Raw genomic sequence first — 22095 nt, forward strand, 5'->3', positions numbered from 1 at the left:
ACTTAGAATGTTCCCAGCTGAGACCCTGATTGTGAGCTCAGACTAACAGGGATTCAGAGGCTACACAGGCTCCTATGTTACATATGGGTCTTTGGTCAGGTTGAAGGGGTAAACAGTTAATTTTAGTCATAGATTTTCTTGAAGTTTGGGAGCTACTCTCTCTGTCCTAATTCAACTTTCTATCCTTGTTCTCAATTCTGGCACCATCTTCCCAGACAATCTTTTTGTCCACCTCCATTTTAGCTATCAAACTCAAGAAAAACTATGAAAGTCATGAGCCTCTAGGAACATACCAAAAATTGACTTCTTGGCTTCTTTCCACTCTGAGATCCCTATTCTCTTCTGCTCTATTCCTACTGTTTGGTTCCTGTTCATTAATCATTTTTTCCTTATTTATACCTTACAGTCCTTTAACCACCAAGTTGCGGATTCTACCATAATTCCATCCTGACTTCTACTGGAAGATGACCTCACTAATGTATCCTGGAGCCTCACCTCTCCAGAACCTTACCCACTAGGGAAAGATAGAAACAGGCTGGGGGTATGGATTAACCTGCTAATATCCATGTCCTGCAGAGAAGCAATTACAGAACCTAGAACTCCCGCCTTCTGCAACCCCAAAAGGAATTTTGGTCCATACCCCCAGCAGGGGAGAAATGTTAGGGGAAGATGACCAGAGGGCTCTGAACTCCAACTCCCTCAGGACCCAGAAACAGAAGAGGGAAAAAGGAAGGATATTTGGAAGTAGTAATAGATGTAGGTGTGACTTATAAAGGAAGAGAAGGCAGGACCATAGGAAAAAAAAGGACAAATATATGTACATCTATATAGAGAGTTATAGAAATAATAGTTTACGCATATCTGTAACCTTGGGAGAACTGCTGTAGCTTCTAGTGGAGAGAATGGGGATACAGAACTCTGGGGATAAGATCGGTTCGGAATTATACCACTTGTTATCATTTTCTTAAGTTTTTTTTTATTATCTTTATTTGTTTATTGGATAGAGACAGCCAGAAATCTAGAGAAAGGGGGTGATAGAGAGGGAGAGAGACAGAGACACCTGCAGCCCTGCTTCACCACCTGCAAAGCTTTCCCCTGCAGGTGGGGACCGAGGGCTCGAACCCAGGTTCTTGTGTATTGTTAATATGTGTGCTTAACCAGGTGTGCCACCACCCAGCCCCACTTATCATTTTGTAAGTCAACATAAAGTCACTAATAAAATTTGAAAAAGAAACATTTATTTACCAAGAATAAAAATGCTATTTCGTGATTTAAAATAATGCTGTTTTCTAGAGTATGGTAAGGGGGAGACATTATTTTGTCAGACCCGGAGAAGCACATAGTTGACAAGAGCTAGACTGCTAGTAGTTACCTGAAATGAAGATCAGTCATCATTCTCCTGTCACTAAGCCACACCCCCTCCATCACTTGCTCCTTCTGAAATGAAGTGGTTGCAAATGGGAGAATGTAGAGGTCACTTCACACTCAGATATTCTGAAATCCTCTACATAGAGGCCAGCAGAAGAATTCTATCACAGTGTTTCTGCTACTCAGGAAATTTCTCATGCTCCAATTTAGCAAAACCACAACTCTTACTACCCAGCAGGAGCAGCGGAAGAAGAGCTCTGGCCGAGTGTTTCCTGTTACTCTGATAGGATTGGCTTTTTGGTCTTTAGATACAGAAGCTGACTTTCTTTTTTTCTTTAGAGTTTTTTGGTTTGTTTGTTTGGCTCTACTCCAGCTCTAATGCTTGCTTCAGTTGTACCCTTGGGCTGAACGATGTCCCCTACTATTCAAAGTTCATGCCCTAATCTCCCAAAGCCTGTGAATTTTATTATTTTATTTTGTTTTATTTTATTGCCTTCAGGGTTATTGCTGGGGCTCAGTGTCTGCACTATGAATCCCCTGCTCCCAGAGGCCAATTTTTCCTTTTTTTTTTTTTTTTTGCCTCCAGGGTTTTTGTTGGGGCTCAGTGCTGACACTATGAACCCACTGCTCCTGGTGGCCTTTTCCCCCCATTTTATTGGCTAGGAGAGAGAGAAATTGAGGGAAGAAGGGGAAATAAAGAGGGAGAGAGAATGACAGACACCTGTAGACCTGCTTCACTGCTGCAGGTGGGGAGTAGGGGCTCAAACCTGGATCGTTGCACAGGTCTTTCTGCTTCCTACTATGTGCACTTGGTGCACCACTGCCCAGTTCCTGTGAATTTTACTTTGTATGCCTAAAGGGATTGCAGATGTGATTAAGTGAAGAACTTGGAGATATGGAGATTATCTCTAATGATCAAGTTGAACCCATTATGCTCACTAGGGGTCTTAGAAAAGGGAAGAAGGGAGATCAGAGATAGATGTCATGCTGGAAACAAGAGTTTGAAGTGAGGGAAGGTAGGAGTCACAAATCAAGGAATGACCAATATCAGGATTACCTAAGGGCAGAGAGTAGGTTGAGGGATCAGAATTTGCATGTTTTTCCTGCTGTTTATGTAACAAATTGCTATATCTTCAGTGACCTAAAACACGATCAAACTCATCTCTTAAAGTCCTGGAAAGTAGAAGTTCAAAACTTATTTTACTGAGCTCAGGTCAAGACATTGGCATAGTTTGTCCCATCTGCATTCTTCAAAGGAGAACACTTTTCTTTTTTTTATATTTATTTATTTTCCCTTTTGTTACCCTTATTGTTTTTCATTGTTGTTGTAGTTATTATTGTTGTTGTTATTGATGTCATTGTTGTTGCATAGGACAGAGAGAAATGGAAAGAGGAAGGGAAGACAGAGAGGAGGAGAGAAAGATAAACACTTGCAGATCTGCTTCACCGCCTGTGAAGTGACTCTCCAGCAGGTGGGGAGCTGGGGGGCTCGAACCTAAATCCTTACTCTGGTCCTAGCGCTTTGCGCCACCTGCGTTTAACCCACTGTGCTACCACCCAACCCCCACACTTTTCTTTTTTTAATTATCTTTATTTATTGGATAAAGCATCCAGAAATCAAGAGGGTAGGGGGAGATAGATAGGGAGAGAGAGAGAGAGAGACACCTGCAGCCCTACTTCACCACGTGTGAAGCTTTCCCCCGTAGGTGGGGACCAGGGCTCGAACCCTGGTGCTTGCGCTTTGTAGCATGTGTTTTTAGCCACGTGCACCACCACCTGGCCCCAGGAGAACACTTACCTTTGTTTATATTGGGCACTGACATTCCTCCTCTTCCTTCTCTTTCTCCTCCAGATTAAAATTCAAACTCTTTTGGACATGTATGATCTTGTCTTATTTGTACCTCAAGCAGAATCTTTTTCTGTTGTTCTCTCTCTCTCTTTTGTTCCTTTTTGATTCTTGATTTAACAGAGTTTTACAAACATATAAGATTTCAAGGGCATAATTTCACAACCACACATGGTTGGTGTAAGTCATCACATCTCCCACCAGAGTTCTGTGCCTCCCCAGCCCAGCCACCCTAATTCTTCTACAGTCCAATAGATAGTTTCGTTACCATTATTTTTGCAAGTTTGTTTGTTTAGTCATCCCTACTTTATGTATGAATGAAGCCATGCAGTAGTGCTCCTTTTCCTCTTTACCTGTTTAATTTAGTATAACCCACATTGTTCCAGAAATTCAATCCCATCTTTTTGATTGCAGAGTAGTTTTTCACTGAGCATATATGCTATAATTTCCTTATCCCATTATCTGTCATTGGGCATTAGGCTACTTCATAAATATAGTCTCTTTTCCAAATAATTTTTCATTAGTGATTTAGTAATGATTGACAAGATAACAGGGATATAATTCCATATAATTCCCACCACCAGAGTTCCATATCTCCTCCCTTCCATTGGCAGTTCCCCTATTCTTTATACCTCTGGGAGAATGGACCAAAGATCTTTATGGAGTGCAGAAGGTGAAAGGAGGTTCTCCACTGGACATGGACATTGACAGGTCAATCCATATTCCCAGCCTGTTTCAATCTTTCCCTAGTGGAGCAGGGGTCTAGGGAGGTGGGGTTCCAGGACACATTGGTGAGGCCATCTGTCCAGGGAAGTCATGGTGGTAGTGTCTGCAACTTGGTGGCTGAAAAGCATTAAAATGTAAACAAAAAAATATGTTTAATAATTAGGAAGCTAGACAGAGGACCTAGTGGGAGTGGTATTGTTATGTGGAAAACTGAGAAATATTATGCATGTACAAACTGTTGTATTTACTGGTGAATGTAAAATAGTAATCCCCCAATAAAGGGAAAAAAATCAGAACCTAATGGTAAAAGTATAGCAGATGAAATTTGGGGTTTTCATGTTGGAAGGAGATGGGAAATCTATTTTAGGTATATTCCAAGAGGCCCATGACTTCACTACTTTTTGCCTGAGCCTGACAGCTAACATGCAAGTGGACTAGGACTATTGTCTGGGAAGATGGTGCCAGGGTTGAGGATAGGACTAGAAAGCTGTATCAGGGCAGAGAGAAGCTCCTAAATATGGGAAAAGTGTATAAATACCACTAACTGGGGAGTCGGGCAGTATCGTGGTGGGTTAAGCGCACATGGCGCGAAGCGCAAGGACTGGTATAAGGATCCCAGTTAGAGCCCCTGCCTCCCCACCTGCAGGGGAGTCGTTTCACAAGCGGTGAAGCAGGTCTACAGGTGTCTCTCTTTCTCTCCCCTCTCTGTCTTCCCTTCCTCTCTCCATTTCTCTCTGTCCTATTCAACAACAATGACAACAATCATAACTACAACAACAAAGGCAACAAAAGGGAATAAATAAATAAAATATTTTTTAAAAATACCACTAACTGTAAACCCTATTGATCTGACCCAGGGCCCATGTCTATTCGTATTTAGTACAGGAGCCTGTGTAACCTCTGCATCCCTGTCAGTCTGAGTTCACATTACATGGTCACAGCTAGGAACATTCTAGGCTGCACTCATTTCCATAAGTAAAGTCACCCAGATGATGCTAGGGCCCTAGATGATGGTAGTGTCCAAAAGAACCAGCATTAAACTATGCCAGTCTCTTGCCTGAGGGCCTTCTTAATAAGTCCCAGCTCCTGGTCAGCCCTCTCTGCTTGGGCCATTCTTCACATGATCCCTCCTGCTCCTCTTCCTTTTCTCACTCTGTCTTTATTGTCACGATGGTTGTCACTGGGGCTTGCTGCTGGTAGTAGGAATCCACTGCTCCCAACAGTCATCTAATCATTTTTTCACCTTCTCCTCTCCTCTTTTCTTTTGCTTTCCAATATATATATTGCCACCAGGTTTATTGCTGGGGCTTGGTGCTGACACAATGAATCCACCACTTCTAGTGGGTTTTTTTTCTTCCCCTTTCTAATTTGTATTAGGGCAGAGAGAAATCGAGAGGGGATGAGGAGATAGAGGGAGAGAAAGATAGACTCCTGCAGGTTTACCTCTTGACCTCATGCAGGACCCTTCCCCCCTGCATGCAGGTGGGGAAAGGGGACTTAAACCTGGGTCCCTGCACTTGATAATATGTGCACTTAGCCAGGTCTGCCATCACCCGGCCCTCTCCTTTTCAATTTATATTTGATAGCACAGAGAGAAATTGAGGTAGGAGGAAAAGATAGACAAGGGGAAGAGAGAGACACCTGTAGTAGTGCTCCCCCACTTGTGAAGCTCCCCCTCAGGGTGGGGGCCAGGGACTTGATGCCAAGTCTTTGTGCTTGGCAATGTGCTTTCAAATGGGCGCTCTCAACTGGGTGTGCCACTGACCCCTGCTTCTCCACTTCTCTTTCTTTAGTTCTCCACCAACCAGCTTTTCTGACGCCCTCACCCCTGGAGCGGCCACTGCGGCCACTGTCACAATTGTCTTCCTGGCCTTGCACGTGAGCTGCAGAAGTTCTGAGTCGCAGCCACCGTGGTCCTTGTTAATCAGTCCTGAGCACTTGCCTTGCTGCTTGTGCGCCCCCAGATACCTCAAACCACAGGTCAGAGGAGGCTTTGCACCACTGAGCCCGTGGTCGCTTTTCCCAGCAGGGATGGAGAACCAAGCACCAGTGGGTGAATCTCCTTCTGCGGACGCATCGCCAGAGGTCCTCACTCTGGAGCCCTGGCCAGGAGGCCCCGTGCTGGCCGCTTTTCCCAGCAGGGGTGGAGCACAGAGCATCAGTGGGTGAGTCTCCTGCTGTGGACACATCCTTGAAGGTCCTAGTTCCAGAACCCTGGCCAGGAAGCCCCTGCCGGCCGTGCACCTGCAGCCACCACCTGCTGGAGGCCTCGGCCTGTCCCGCCCGACCCCTGGGGCCTCCCTCAGCCTGGGCCCCCTGGCTGTCCCGGTGGTCTGAGCCCCAGCACCCTGCGGATGGCGCTGGTGACTTCGCGGTTGCGCAGGCTGTAGATGAGTGGGTAGAGTAGCGGGGTGACGTTGGTGTAGACCAGCGCTAGCGTGCGGTCTCGCTGCGGGGCGTAGGTGACCTTGGGCCGCACGTACATGAAGGTGGCGCAGCCATAATGCAGGCAGGTGACGACCAGGTGCGACGCGCAGGTGGAGGCGGCCTTGCGGCGGCCCAGTGGACAGTGCAGGCGGCGCAGGGCGGCGCCGATGGCCGCATACGAGGCGAGGATGAGCGCCGAGGGCAGGAGCAGCAACAGCAGGCAGGCGCCCAGCAGCGGCAGCTCGTCCGCATAGCCCCGGGTGCAGGCCAGGTGCAGCAGCGCCGTAATGTCGCAGAAGAAATGCACCAGCAGGCAGGAGCCGCAGAAGGGCAGGTGGAAGACGGCCACTGTGAGCCCCACGGACACCGCCAACCCCCCCAGGCAGCAGGCCAGGGCCAGGCGTGCGCACAGCCCGGGGGTCACCAGGGCTCCATAGCGCAGCGGGTGGCAGATGGCCACATAGCGGTCGTAGGCCATGGCGGCCAGCAGGAAGCACTCGGCGCCACCCAGGGCCACGAACATCTGCATCTGCACCGCGCAGCCCAGGTAGGAGATGGGGCTGCCCCGGGGCTGGGAGGGCGCAGCCAGGTCAGCCAGCGAGCGCGGCACCACCACCAGCGTGTAGCATAATTCGATGGCTGACAGCTGGCACAGGAAGAGCAGCATGGGCGGCCGGCGGGGCGCAGAGGTGACGGCCACGAGGATCAGCAGGTTGCCACTCAGCGTGGCCAGGTGCACCGCCAGCAGCAGCAGGAAGAGCGCAGGCCGCAGGTGCGGGAACTCAGAGAAGCCCTGGAGGAGGAAGCCGCAGGGCTGGGTGGTGTTGCCTGGGCTGGCCATACGTTCGAGCTTGGAGGCACCTGCAAGAGAGAAATGGAGGGGGCTTGACAGCTCTGGACATGCTGGTTTGAAAGGGGACATAGGCCCAACCCCTGTGGAGAGCAGTCTGGAGAACTCTCACAAGGCTAGAAATACACCTACCTCATGACCTTGCAATTCCTCTCCTGGGGATATATCCTAAGGAACCAAACACACCCATCCAAAAAGATCTGTGTACACCTATGTTCATAGCAACACAATTTGTAATAGCTAAAACCTGGAAGCAACCCAGGTGTAGGGTTGGGTAGGGGTGGGGATGAGGGAAGTAAACAAAACAAATTTCCCAAAGACTTTGTGAAAACTATGGTGGTTACCATTGGGAGGGTAGGGTACAGAAGTTTGGTGGTGGATGAGGTGTGGAACTAAGTATACTTTGTAACTTTACAATTTTGTAGCCTACCATTAAACACACACACACACACCCCAAAATAAAATAAAGTAAAATAAAATAAAGTTCAGCTGTAAGTGAGAAGGGGTGGAGAAGTAGTAGTTGTTAGGAGAGAGAAACTTTTGAGTCCTAACCCCTTCCCTACAAAGGATAGGCATCTTGTTAATTTTGTTCCAAAAAATTGGCGCCATTTTTCTCCTTTTGAATAAGAGTTTCTGTAGAGGCTTCCTCAACATTCTCTTTCTAAAGTAACCTTGAAGCAGGCAGTGGTGGCTTACTTGATAGAGCATATGTGGGAGGTCCAGGATTCAAGCCCCCTCTTCCCACCAGCAGAGGGAAAATTCATTAATGGTGGAGCCGTGCTACTTGTCTCTCAGAAGGGAAGTGGCCAGCTTCCCCGCTCACAGAAAGCCAGGAACAGAATCTGCTTTCTGGAGGCCGAATCTATGACTTTCCACAACCCCCAGATGCATTGGAAAGAAGTATCACTACTATCAGTCAATTCTCTCCTTGTCTCTTTCTCTGTCTCTCACGCTCAATCAAAAATAAAGAAATGAATTTTTTAAAAAATCCAATGGTAATGATGGAGTCACCCAGGCACTGAGCTCCAGTGGTAATACTGGTGACAAAAACAAAACAATAAGAAAACCCCAAACTGTTTTTAGACCCATGTTTTACAATGTATCCCTCTTGTGCCCATCTCTGAAGATTTCTGTGCCGCCGCACTCCTTCTATTATTAGTTTAAAAACTTAATGAACTACTACCATTATCATTTTGCAGAATGCTATTTTTATTTTACTTTTATTTATTATTGGATAGATACAGAAAGAAATTGAGAGAGGAAGGGGGAGAGAGAGGGAGAGAGATAGATACCTGCAGCCCTGCTTCACCACTTATGAAACTTTCCCCCTGCAGGTGGGGGACCAGGGGCTTGAACTCTGGATCATCAGGTGCACCACTGCCTGGCCCCCAGAATCAGGACTTTGTGCACAGTTTCATCACTTCCGGGATGCTATTTTGTTTGGATGGATAGATAGATCTAGAGGTGAAGAGAGCTAGAGAGCACAGCATCAGAGCTTCCCTCAGTGCTATGAGAGCTTCCCTGTGGTACAGGGACTCAAACCTGGGCTTCATGTTGACAAAACATGCACCCCACCCAGAGAGCTATCTCCCCAACCCTCCAGTTCTTATTTTCTCTGTCTTCCATTATCATGAGTATTGTGTTGCTGCAGACTGAGCTCCCAGAGCAGAAGCCGGGGCTTTATTTTCTGCTTCTAGTTTCTCCTTGCCTCATGCTACCCTCCTGAGGTGCTTTCTGTGTGCTGTACCCTGTACTGTGGAGCGCAGAAAAGGACACCGGAGAGCACTGCCCAGGAAGAGAGTAATGGCCTTCCCTGCTGACAGAAAGCCAGGAACAGAAACTACCTTCTGCAAGCCAAATCTAGGACTTTCTGTGACCCCCGTGTGCATTGCAAAGAAGCATCTTTGGAGTCAGTGAGTCCTTATTGATTCAGCCTAAAATAGAGACCCAGGTCTGTAACAGGTGCCCAAGAGTTAGGTACTTAAGCTTCAGGGGATGACTTAGGATGGGCCTCCCCTACCCTAACAGGAACGACAGGCCCCTAACATTTTTATGAATGCGCTGTCAAACAGAGAAGGAGAAGAATAAGGAGAAGGAGAGGGAGAAGGAGGAGAAGGAGAAGGGGAAGAAGGAGAAGGAGAAGAAGTAGAAGGAGAAGAAGAAGAAGAAGAAGAAGAAGAAGAAGAAGAAGAAGAAGAAGAAGAAGAAGAAGAAGGAGAAATAGAAGGAGAAGAAGAAAAAGTAGAAGGAGAAGGAGTAGAAGGAGAAGGAGAAGAAGAAGAAGGAAGAGGAGGAGGAGAAGAAGAAGGAGAAGATGAAGAAGAAGAAGAAGAAGAAGAAGGAGAAGAAGGAGAAATAGAAGGAGAAGAAGAAGTAGTAGAAGTAGAAGGAGAAGAAGAAGGAGGAGGAAGAGAAGAAGGAGGAGGAGGAGTAAGAGGAGGAGGAGGAGGAGGAGAAGAAGAAGGAGAATCAGCCATGTGTATCCTGTAATTCTCCCTTCAGAGTTCACTGCGCATTCTGGCGTTGCCATCCGAACACTTATGGAGCATATCTGTTGACTCATCCTGCAGCAATGTTTGGAAAACAGTGATGGCATGTAGGTCAGCTGCCTTTGTTAGAAACCTGGGGGTGGATGAGCCTGAGGAGCTGGAAACCCTGGGTCTTGCCAGCTGGCAGCAGAGGAGGAAGAGCAAGAGGGGGAGGAGGGAGAGGAAGAAGAGGAGAAGGGGGAGGGGGAGGGGTGTTTGCTCTTTCCAGGAGTTGCTCCCATTTCTTCCCCGACTCTTATTATTTCTGACAACAAGGTCAAATATTATTGTCTCAGGGCTGGGCAGTGCAGCTCCTGATTAAGCACACCTATCACCATGCACGAGGCCCCAGTTCGAGTCCCGGCTTCCCATCTGCAGGGTGTCCACTGCTACAAAAGTGGTGAAGCAGGTCTGAAGGTGTCTTTCTTTCTCTTCCCCTCTCTATCTCCTTTACCCTCTCAATTTCTCTCTGTCATGTCAAATTTTTTAAAAAGTACTGTTGTTTCTTAGTGATTGTGAGTCATTCTTTATAGTCAGTAGTTACTAGAACAGCAGGTACAGTCTTGGTGATACAGCCAGGTCAGAGGGCAGAGGGGAAGTCAGTCAGATAGAGGAGCTGAAAGGAACACAGAGAGCTCATCTGGCACCCTGCCCCAGTGATCCCTTTAAAAGCCTTTAAAGAATTCCTCTCTCTCTCTCTCTCTCTCTGTCTCACACATGCAGGGTTAGGACCTCAACATGTTTTACTTCAGGTTTATTTTTCATTCACAGAGAGGAAAAGAGGAAGAGGAAGAGGGAAGAAGAAGGAGGAGGAAGAGGAGGAGGGAGAGGAGGAGGAGGAACAAGAGACCATAGCACTGGAGTTTCCTCTGATGCCAAAGCACCTTGGGGATGGAACTTGAGCCTCTTGCTGGCAGGGCATGTGTTCTGCCCAGTGATTTATCTCTCTAACCCTCTGTCTAATCCTTTGACTTTATTATTACGAGATAGATGGATGATAGGTAAGTAGATAGATAGATAGATAATAGATGATAGACAGATAGTTAGAAAGAAAGAAAGAAAGAAAAAAGAAAGAAGAACATTGAACAGTTTGCTTTATATTTTACCAACTTTCAGCCACCAAGTTGCTGATGCTACCATAAGATAAGGCCATCCTGACCTCTCTGGGCAGATGACCTCACCAATGTGTCCTGGAACCCCACTTCTCCAGAGCCCTCCCCACTAGGGAAAGACAGAAACAGGATGGGAGTATGGCTCGACCTGCCAACATCCATGTCCAGTGGAGAAGCAATTACAGAGGGAAGACCTCCCACCTTCTGCTCCCCATAAGGAATTTTAGTCCTTACTCCCAGAGGGATGAATCACAGGGAAGTTTCTAATGGAAAGGATGGAAAATGGAACTCTGGAGGTGGGAACGGTATGACCTACTAAGGCTTCTTTTAAAAGAAGCAATTTCTGGGGGCTGATATTTATCAGTGTCAATGGTGCTGTTTTCTTGTTGTCTCTCGGAGGAATGAGGTGGGACTGTGGGTGGAAAGGTGGAATCGCTTCCCATCTGTTTAGAGTCCTCCAGACCTTCCAGAAACTTCTTCAAGGAAGTTCATCTACGCCGATGACATCTGCTGTGCTACTCAGGCATCCAAGTTTGACATCCCCGAGGAAACACTCACGAAAGACATATCTCTGATATCTGATTACTGTAAAAAATGGCAACTAATCCCTAGCACTGCAAAAACGGTATCATCTGTTTTCCATCTACACCATGCCTCGGCCTCGCGTGAGCTTAATGTGCAGCTTGACGATACGAGAATCCGGCATGAAGCCCAGCCAGTCTATCTTGGTGTTACTCTCGATCGCACCCTGTCATTTCACGAACATCTCATAAAAAGTGCAGCAAAGGTGGGCGCGAGGAATCACATCATTGCAAGACTGGCCAGCTTCTCATGGGGCGCGAGCGCTTCCACACTACGATCATCATCTCTGGCATTATGCTATTCCACTGCAGAATACTGTGCCCCCATGTCCACTTGGTCGATTCCAAATTATATTCCTCCATGAGGATCATTTCTGGAACCATCCGTTCCACCCCGGTTCCATGGCTGCCAGTTCTTAGCAACATCGCCCCGCCAGATATTCCTTGGGATGCGGCATCATCTAAGTTCATTTCCCACGTCTACGCTTGACCGGACCTGCCAATATACACGGATATCTTCGCCCACCCTGTCCAACGCTTGACGTCTCGTCACCCAATCTGGTCTCCTACGCCTACACTGAACTTCTCTGTTCCAGTCTCTTGGAAACAGAGTTGGCAGTCAGCTGAGATAAAGAACAAACACCTCATCACAGACCCCTGCAAGCGTCAACCCGGCTTTGACCTAGCATGTTATGATCGGGCCCTCCTCAATCGCTATGGAACAGGCCATGGCCGGTGCGCCGCTATGTTCCATCGCTGGGGAGCCAGAGACGACCCGAACTGCTCCTGCGGCTCCAGACAGACTATGACCCACATAGTCAACGACTGCCACCTCTCCAGATTCAAAGGAGGTCTCGAATCTTTACATCAGGCTCAACCTGACGCTGTTGACTGGCTACGGAAGATGGGCAAACGCTAGAAGAAGAGTCCTCATTTTTCTTTTGTTCTTTTTTTTTTTTTTTTTTTACAGTGGGGTGGGGGAGGGCTGATATTAAATCTGTTGAGCAAACTGGCAAGCCTGTGCAGAGAACCTCTTTCTTCCTTTTGGGGATGTTGTGTCAGGAGAAGCTGTCCAGGGAACCCCCGCTGCTCTCTTCCCTCTCCCTCAGCTACCCCCTCTCTACTCCTTCCCTTTGTTCTCCCCAGAGAAGCAGGAGAGAGGGCAGAGAAGGAAACCACTCATCTCTTTTCCCTCCAGGCCCACACTGCACAGAAATGCAGGTGGCAAACTGAGGCTGGCCCTACCCTGAGTTCCAGCTGTGGTGTGGTGTGTGTGTGTGTGTGTGTGTGTGTGTGTGTGTGTGTGTCTCCCTACAGATGGTGGGAAGGCCCAGGGAATCCAGAGGAGCCCAAGGAGTATGGCTGCTTTGCTTAGGACAGTCAGAAAAATTTGTCACAACTCTAGGAATATCTAGGAACAGTGTTTTTTTTCTGGGGAAGTGTGTGTGTGTGTGGAGGGGGGCATAGGGAATGGGCACTTGAAAAAACTTCAGTATTTTTGGTCCATTCAAGTCCTTACAGAAAGAAAAGCTTTGTGGGGGGTGGATGGGGGAAAGGATGATGCTACAGAAGCTGCCAGAGCCCCCTTCCCCTCCAGGAGCAGGCTGGCAGGTATTCTCTCTCTTTCAGATAATGAAGGCCAGCAGTAACAGCTGTGCACAGTGACTTAGAGCACAGGACTGGCACACCTGCAGTCACTGGTTTGATTCCCAGGCACCATCATATGCCACAGATAGCAGTGCTCTGGCCTCTCTCAGGAAAATAAATAAATCTTAAAAGAAATGCTAATCTCACTTAAAAAATGCCATAGCTACACCTGAGAGAATGACAGGCAAATGCTGAAAAGGTCTTTGCATTTAAAAATGTATACTTATTATTGAGAGAAAGAGAAAAAAGAAAGAAAAAGAGAAAGAAAGAATATCAGTGTCACCCCTGCATTTGTCGTATCAGGACTTGAACTCAGAACATCTCACATGCAAGCCTTGTGCTCTGTCCACTGCACAGTCTTCCCACCACAAGACTTTGCATATTTATTATTTAACTTATTTTTCACTGCCACTAGGGCTATTCCTGTGGTTTGGTGCTTTCACTACAAATCCACCTCTCATAATGGCTTCTCTTTCATCCATCCTCCTTCACTCCCTGCCTTCTTCCCTTCCTTCCTCCCTTCCTCTCTCTCTTTTGTTTTTTTTTAAATTTCTTCATTCTCTTAACAGAGACAGAGAAATTGAGAGGAAGGGTGGAATAGAGAGGGAGCAAGAGAGACACTTGCATCACTGCTTCACCACAAGTGAAGCTTCGCCCCTGCAGGTGGGGACCAGGGTAGGATGGGTATTGAGCCCAGGTCCTTGCACATCCTAATGTGTAATCTCTTCTGAGTATACCACCATCCAGCTCAGTCTACAATTTAAAATCATTAATATTATTAATAACCCATTGAGGTAGGTGGACTGTTCTAAATTCATCCTGTAGATGAGGTAACTGAAACCCAAAGAAATGAAGTGATTCCCTTTTGTGGTATTTGCTTGTTGTATAAGTACCATGCACTAACCAATTGCGCCACTGGAGCTCCAAGATATTTGCCTGTTTTGTGACCCAGCAGTCTAACTTCTGATAGTTCATAGTCATATCCATTATGTTTTCCTTCTTTGTACTTCTCTTAAAGAATAAACTAATATAGCCACAGGCCCTTTGGAATAGAACTAAAATATGCCTACTAGCTATCTATAAAATGGAGGAAGCCCCCCCCCAACTCTTCATCTGCACTATTCCAGCCTTTAGGTTCATGATTGTTCAACAATTTGTTTGGCTTTGCATCTTAACTCTCTTTTCAGCCACCAGGTTCCAGATGCCAGCATGATGCCGACCAGACTTCCCTGGACAAACAACCCCACCAATGTGTCCTGGAGTCTTGCTTCCCCAGAGCCCTGCCCCACTAGGGAAAGAGAGAGGCAGGCTGAGAGTATGGGTCAACCTGTCAACGCCTATGTTCAGTGGGGAAGCAATTACAGAAGCCAGACCTTCCACCTTCTGCATCCCACAATGACCTTGGGTCCATGCTCCCAGAGGGATAAAGAATAGGAAAGCTATCAGGGGAGGGGATGGAATACAGAGTTCTGGTGGTGGGAATTTTGTGGAGTTGTGCCCCTCTTCTCCTATGGTTTTGTCAATGTTTCCTTTTTGTAAATTAAAAAAAAAAAAAAGAATTCTTCTCTCCACAGACATGATGAGCCTAGACTTTTAATAAATCCTTCTCTCCACCATCATGGGTCACTTCAATCAGAAATATCATAATAGGCTCTCTTGTGGGCCACTCCAGGAACTTGTCTTCCTGATACAGCAGCAATGAACCCCAAAGGGAGACCCAGTCACCCTACCCTGCCACATGAGGAAGCATGGTCCTGAAATGAGTACAGCCTAGAACCTTCCCAGCTGTGACCATAAACTGCAAGCTCAGACCTACAAGGACTCACAGGTTACACAGGCTGTTGTGCTAAATTTGAATCTATTTGGGCCCTGAGTCAGGTGGATGGGATAAACAGTTAATTTTATTCACAGATTTTCTTTAAGTTTGGGAGTTATTCTCTACCTTTAGCCAAATTTCTAGCCCTATTCTCAACTCTGACATCATCTTCTCAGACAATATTTTTGTCTGTCTCCATGTTAGCTATCAAACTCAAGCAAAAAGTATAAAAGTCATGAGCCCCTAGGAACATACCTAAAATAGACTTCCTAGCTTTTTTCCATCCCCAAGATTCTCATCTGCTCTATTCCTACTGTTTGGCTACTGTTCATTAATCATTTTGTTCTGCTTTACATCTTATGGCCTTTCAATCACCAAGTTGCAAATGCTATCATTATTCTATCCTGAATTTCCTGGGCAGAGGACTTTACTAATGTGTCCTGGACCCTCATCTCTCCAGAGCCCTATCCTACCAGGGAAAGATAGAAACAGGCTGGAGGTTTGGATCAACCTGCCAACACCCATGTCCAGCAGAGAAGCAATTACAGAAGTCAGACCTCCTACCTACCTTCTGCCCTCCAAAGAGAATTTTGGTCCATACTTCCAGTGGGGGAGAAATGTTAGGGAAAGATGACCAGAGGGCTCTGAACTCCAATTCCATCAGGACCCAGAGAGAGAAGAGGAAAAAAGGAAGGACATTCAGAAGTAGTAATAGGTGTAGGTATGACTTATAAATGAAGAAAAGGCAGGATCATAGGGAAAAAAGGCAAATATATTTAAGTATAGCAAGACAGTTATAAAAATAATAGTCAGCGGGGAGTCAGGCTGTAGTGCAGCGGGTTAAGCGCAGGTGGCGCAAAGCACAAGGACCAGCATAAGGATCCCGGTTCGAACCCCGGCTCGCCACCTGCAGGGGAGTTGCTTCACAGGCGGTGAAGCAGGTCTGCAGGTGTCTATCTTTCTCTCTCCCCCTCTCTGTCTTCCCCTCCTCTATCCATTTCTCTCTGTCCTATCCAACAACGACAACAACAATAATAACTACAACAATAAAACAACAAGGGCAACAAAAGGGAATAAATAAATTATATAAATATTTAAAAAATAAAAAAATAATAGTCAGCTCATATCTGTAACTTTGGGAGAACTGTTATAGCTTCCAGTGGAGGGAGTAGGGGTACAGAACTTTGGTGGTAAGAATTATACCTGTTACCTTATCATTCTGTAAATCATTATGAAATCACTAATAAAATTGAAGAACAAAGAATCCATCCCTCAAAAGTCACACTCTGGAGGAGGACCTGGGCATGTACTAACAACTATATTTACTGTTGACTCTAAACCATTAATCTTCCCAATAAAAAAATATTAAAAAAGAAAGCCATGTTCTGTCCCTCTTGGTCCATCCCTCACCTCTGAGTGCTCAGAGTTCTCTCTGTTCTCCTGGGCAATTCTGTCCTCAACCCTCTCTTTGTGAATGTCAACAGCAATACAGATAACCTAAGATAGCAAATCTAAAAATAATCTCTCCTTGCTGAGGTCGTTCATGGATGCTGTTGTTATTGTTGGGGGGAAGACCTGCTTTTTCAAATTGCAGGAGGAGCCACAGAGCTCCCACAGAGTCAGGGCTGGCTGGTAGCCCAGGACATCTGGAAGTGGCTGGAGCTGGGGCTGTATGTAGGATTTCCACTGTGCAGACTAATTAAAATGATCTTTCATGATGATGTTCTCTAGTCTGTCATTTCAGCAGTCAGCAGGCTCACTTCTGAAGAGAGACTGTGTGGAATGGGAGAGGTGAGTGGTAGATGGCTTAGCCTACCCTTTGAATTTTGAGTTTTGAGGGTTGCATGGGTTGCTGGACTAGAATGGTGCTTCAAGTTCAAGTGGCCCAGACTCTTGTGTTAGACCCAGAAAGGTCACAGAGCCAGTCTGGGGTCTCACCCCTTTCTGTTAGTAACTGAGCTGAACTAGAGCCCAGGTTCTCTACCTCCTGGTTGTTGGATCCATTTCTGTCTCGATTGTCTTCCAGAGTAGATCTGAGACTACTTTGATCTAGCATGACTATTTATAAAACACCAAAGGAGAACTCACAGAAAAATCTGATTATTAGCCCAGAAGTTATAAAATCTAGAAGATTATAAGTAGTTTCAAATTTTTCTACCTTGACTTAATAACAACATGGGGCTCTGGCCTATGAATCTCTCCAGATTGTTCTAGAATCTTTTTTTTTTTTTCTTTTCTGGGACTTCGTTTTAGGTTTCCTTAGTTCTTGGTGAAGTGGGAAAAGTCACCACACTATCAGTTTTCATTGTATTTGTGGCTGCATGTATAATTTGAGTGGGGCAAGCTAGTTAGCACTTCAGGATCTCTCCTCCTCATTGGTGAGTGGGAGCAACTAACAAAGTAGAGGCACTAGGCTTCCACAAGAAAACATGTACAAACTAACACAGAACCCCACACATCCTATGTGTACCATGAAGACTGAAAACCATTCTATCTCTGGCCTTCACAAATTGGCTGGCTTGGATTATATTTTTTCTGAGTATTCATCCTTCTACTAATTACCCTTTAATTATATCCTTTTGGGTGTTTTTCTAGTGGTTCCTCCCCTACCTTCCTGAGATCCAAGAAGCAGAGCTGTACATAATATTCTGATTTAGGAAACTGATGGAGACGTAACTACAGAGATTATTCCATCATCTATCTATCACCCATCTATCTATCTATCTATCTATCTATCTATCTATCTATCTATCTATCTATCCATCTATCTATCTATCATTTATCTAATCTATCTAATCTATCTGCCATCTATTATCATATATATATATATATCTCTATCATCTACCAACCTATCATCTTCTATTTTCTATCTTATCTATTATACCTATGTAATCGTTCATACAACTGTTATCTATCTGTCATTACCACCATTACTGCCACCATCATCCTTTCTCTCTCTCTTTTTTTTTCCTCTTAGATTTCCCATAGTTACTTCTAAGTCTGCACAACCTAGGGAAGAAGACATTATAGATAGAAACCCCAACTCCAACCACTTACTGACCACATTACTGTTGGGTCATGTGCTCAAATTCCCTGTTTTTCTGTCTCTTTGTGTCTACTTGGAATAAATGGTTTCTCCTGCCCTTAGAGCTCTTGTGAAAAGCAAGTACACTACAAAGTTATCCCACCACACAGTGTCAGATGCATAATAGCTAACAAGAGGTGGGGATTTATTATATTGTAACCCAACTTCTATAGCACTGTGGTATTCCTTGGGCTCCATCTGTAAGCAACTGACAGTTGTGACAATCTATAATGACTCCTTTTTCAATGTCATTAGCTTTTCCTTTGCTTTATCACAGATGACTTAAAACTCAATTTTATATATATATATATATATATATATATATATATATATATATATTCGTATTTATTTCAAACTTAGATTTATTTTCTTTTCTGCTGTTGTTTTGGCTATGCCATGGCCTTATCCATATGAAATTCTGTCACTTCATCCCGAGTGTTTTTTTTAGGAGAGGGGGAAAGAAATAAAAACAGAGAGGAAGAACAGCATTGGAACAGTCTCCAGGGCTGTGACACTCTCATGTGATGCCAGGGCTGTAATCTGGGCCTTGTACTTGGCAAAGCATGTGCCCAACCAGAGGAGATATCTTTTGGGTCCCAAGATTTGTTTTCTGGCATGAAATCCCTTTAATTGAAACTCATCTATTGTTTTCTTGCTCTGTCACTCAGACTTACATCTTTTGATCACCGCTTCTCAGCAATTGAGTCATTTCTTTGACGAGCTAAACATATTCTCTGGGTATAGAGATTTCACCATGGGCTTCCTCTTTCAATGATTTTTCTGACCTCAGCCTTGACCCATGGGGCATATATCTCTTTCCTAGCATGGAGATGATATCTTTTTTTTTTTTTTTTTAGATGCTGTCCTAAGAGCTAGGCTGCTATATATGACAAAGCAGTCTGCTGAGGCTTTGACAGACTAGCTTATTAAGATAACGAGTTATGATAGGCTTTTGAAAGTTTAAATAAAAGAAATTCTTTGTTAACTTTTGGACCTTGAGAGCTTGTTTGGAGGTTCTGGCAGGGGAGCGCAGCTACTCGTATACCCTCGACCGAAGACCGGTCCGTCTCTATTCGGGGAAGGCCGTCCTCTTCGACCGAGTGCGCTGCTTCGGGAGGGACGCACATGGAGCAGTGAGGGAGGAAGGGGACACCCGCCTAGCCAGCCAGATCAGCCGAATCAACCCTGGCGATCAATGGGGTGACAGATGTCGCAGCCAGATCGCCCTCACATCCCTTTGTTAACTTTTGGTTGGCATCTTTAGCCTCTAGAAGCATTTAAATAGATTTATCAGAGAATGTTTCCTTTCACATTCTTGATCTCTCTACTTTAAGGTATTTCCTTGAAGTAATTAGTAATTCTGCCTCTTATAAGCTTGAAGTGCCCTTGCTATTGTCTGTGTCTGCATCTGGCCAGATTAAAAAAAAAAAAAAAAGCCTCCATGGGTGATCTTTTACCTCTCTAACTCTTGGTCAATATGTTGTGTTGGGATTTGTAGCTTGACCAACATTTTCCCCTCATGTTTCCTGACAATTCAGAATTATGACAAACTATGTACTCCTGCTTAGAGCTTTCTGAATACTTTCCACCTCTCTCTCCCCCACCTCTTTACCCTCTCTTTTTTCCCCTAAAAATCAATTGTGGGATTAGGATTTTATGTCAAATATTATTTCAGCTCCCTGCTTTCTTTCATTTTCATCTGGAGAAAGCTTTGAGCCATAAAAACCTAGGAGCCCTACTGATTTTAGAGCTGGTTTTCTCTGCCTTTGATACTTTAAAAGAAACTCTGCTTCAATGATGTAGCACCCATTTAAAATGATATCTCTAGTCTTAGCTCCTGCCAGTGCAGGAGAGGAATGCTTCAAAAATGAACACTTTAATGTCCACCATTAAACTTGTCTAGCACAGAGAATGCCCCAGTTCTCAGACTGTGAAGGTCAGCTTTGTCACACATAAAAGCACCATCACTGAGTTCTAACAATGCATTTAGAAAAGTATCCCAGGATACTGAGGATCAGTAACTATCTTCTTTAAAAACAATCAACATCTTTGCTTAACAGGGAAACTATTTTGTTTAATTTTTTTTTTAAAAACCAACTGTATTTTTTTAAATGAAGTCTATTTTAATAGGTTCAAAAATGCTTTGAATTTCTAAACTGCACCTTGTGCCATGAAACAGCAGGAGGACTGCCTCAAAACACCAGAAAAACCTCATTCGAAAGTTGCTTTTTTGTGTTCTGTTGACCATATCCTGAGAGCTGAGACTGAGTAGTAGGGAAAGGCAATTGTGTGGAAGTTGAGGAAGTTGAGGCCAGCTCAGTTCTGCCAGGGTATTTGCATGATACATCAAGGTGAGCAAAACAATACAATAAAACAAAATGGTTGGGAGTCAGGCAGCGGGGTAAGCACAAGTGGTGCAAAGCACAAGGACCCGCATAAGGATCCCGGTTCAAGCCCCTGGCTCCCCACCTGCAGGGGAGTCGCTTCACAGGCGGTGAAGCAGGTCTGCAGGTGTCTTTCTCTCCCCCTCTCTATCTTCCCCCCTCTCTCCATTTCTACCTCTCTGTCTTCCCCTCCTTGCTCCATTTCTCTCTGTCTTATCCAACAATGATGACATCAATAATAATAACAACAACAATACAACAACAAAGGCAACAAAAAAGGAAATAAATAAATATTTTTTAAAAAATGGTTGATTTTCTGGGCAGGTTACCAGCCAGAAGGTAGCACTGGTGACATCTTGGAGACTTAATCTCTTGGCACAATCCCTTAGAAAGCCCTTCACTGGGGAAAGCTGAGCACATGATTTTGGGCTCAGGAATTCCCTCCCCACTTTCCTCTTAACCCTAGAGTTTCCAGAGTATTCTGCTGTGGTTACTGACTAGATGAAATGAGACAGAGCACAAAGGGTTCAGCCATCACAGCCATAGGCTCTAATGGGATCCTGGGCTTTTTTCAAGGGGGGACTTGAGTTTGGTGCTGTCTGGGGGCCCAGGAATCTGACCTCTTGGCCTAGATGGAAGGAATACAGAGTTTTTCCTTGTTTTGGGATGGCAGTGGCTAAATGTTGATGTTCTGTAAGGCAAGTCATGATTGTGAATATATATGTATGTATATATATATATATATATGTATATACATATATATATATATATTTCTACTCTTGATTCCATCTTGAAGAGTTGAAAAAAATCTTCTTAAATTCTATTTTACATATTGTTCTGTAGAAAGGACACAGTTTTGAGTAGGGGTCTCTTTGTCCATTTGAGAAGATGACAGGATATCCCATTTTAGATGGAAAATCTGGGGCAGAAGAGATGAATTTGGGCACAGATATCTGATAAACCTAGGAGCAGATGTGAAAGTCCTGACCTCAGTATCAACCTCTTGTTCTTTACATCCCATCTCACCTCATGGCACCAAGACAAAGTCATCTCCTCTGATTCTTCTCTCCAAGTACTCTCCGTTTAAAGGCAATCCTGGAAAGCATTATGACTTCCTTGCTCAGATGTCCATACTCTGATCTAGGTGTTTTCTTCTCCATCTCTATCCACCTGCCCCACAAGTACCAAGTTTCCCCTTACCTGGGCTTGGAGATGAGTGGAGAGGAGATCAGATGCTGGTGACTGGAGGTTGGAGAGAACACAGGCAACATGAAAACCAGGAGACTAGAGCTGCAGCGGTCAGCTTGGGGGAATATGGAGAGATGGGGAGTCCAGGAGCTGTGGAACTCAAATGGGATTTCCACAGTAGTTTCCGATTAGCTTGGTCGACACTAAACCTTAACTTGATTCATGTCCCTGGAGAGCTGGGGAAATAGTGAGGAGAGAATTATGCTAGTGCCTTCCAGAGGAAGAAGGAAAAGGCAAGATCAAAAGTATCTGTGATTAATTTGCTTGATGTCAAGTCCCTCCTCAGACAATGGAGACCTAGGAAGCGCTTGGTGCATGTAATGACAATCAGACATCCAAAGAGAAGTACGTGTTTCTATTTTATGCTGCCCACCTGCCCAGAGCACTTCCTGTCCCTCTGGGGACATGCTTGCTCCCTGGAGAGCTCCTTGTTTCTGTCTCATTGCATGCTGGACCAGGTGGTGGCTGTGGGATCTG

At 45.2% G+C, this 22095-nt stretch overlaps 1 protein-coding gene across 1 annotated transcript; it reads right to left on the minus strand.

Annotated features, from left to right (window-relative positions):
* Positions 1-6242: 6242 nt before the first annotated feature.
* LOC103112892 (olfactory receptor 10AC1-like) lies at positions 6243-7208 on the minus strand. The gene has a single exon (XM_007522360.1). The coding sequence runs from the start codon at positions 7206-7208 to the stop codon at positions 6243-6245; it is 966 nt and encodes a 321-aa protein (XP_007522422.1).
* Between the last annotated feature and the right edge of the window lie 14887 nt (positions 7209-22095).

The sequence above is a fragment of the Erinaceus europaeus genome, chromosome 8 (genome assembly GCF_950295315.1).
Source record: "Erinaceus europaeus chromosome 8, mEriEur2.1, whole genome shotgun sequence".
NCBI classification, from domain to species: domain Eukaryota; kingdom Metazoa; phylum Chordata; class Mammalia; order Eulipotyphla; family Erinaceidae; genus Erinaceus; species Erinaceus europaeus.

Coding starts and splice junctions, on each gene's coding strand:
- LOC103112892 (XM_007522360.1), bottom strand. CDS start 7,208: ATGGCCAGCCCAGGCAACACCACCCAGCCCTGCGGCTTCCTCCTCCAG.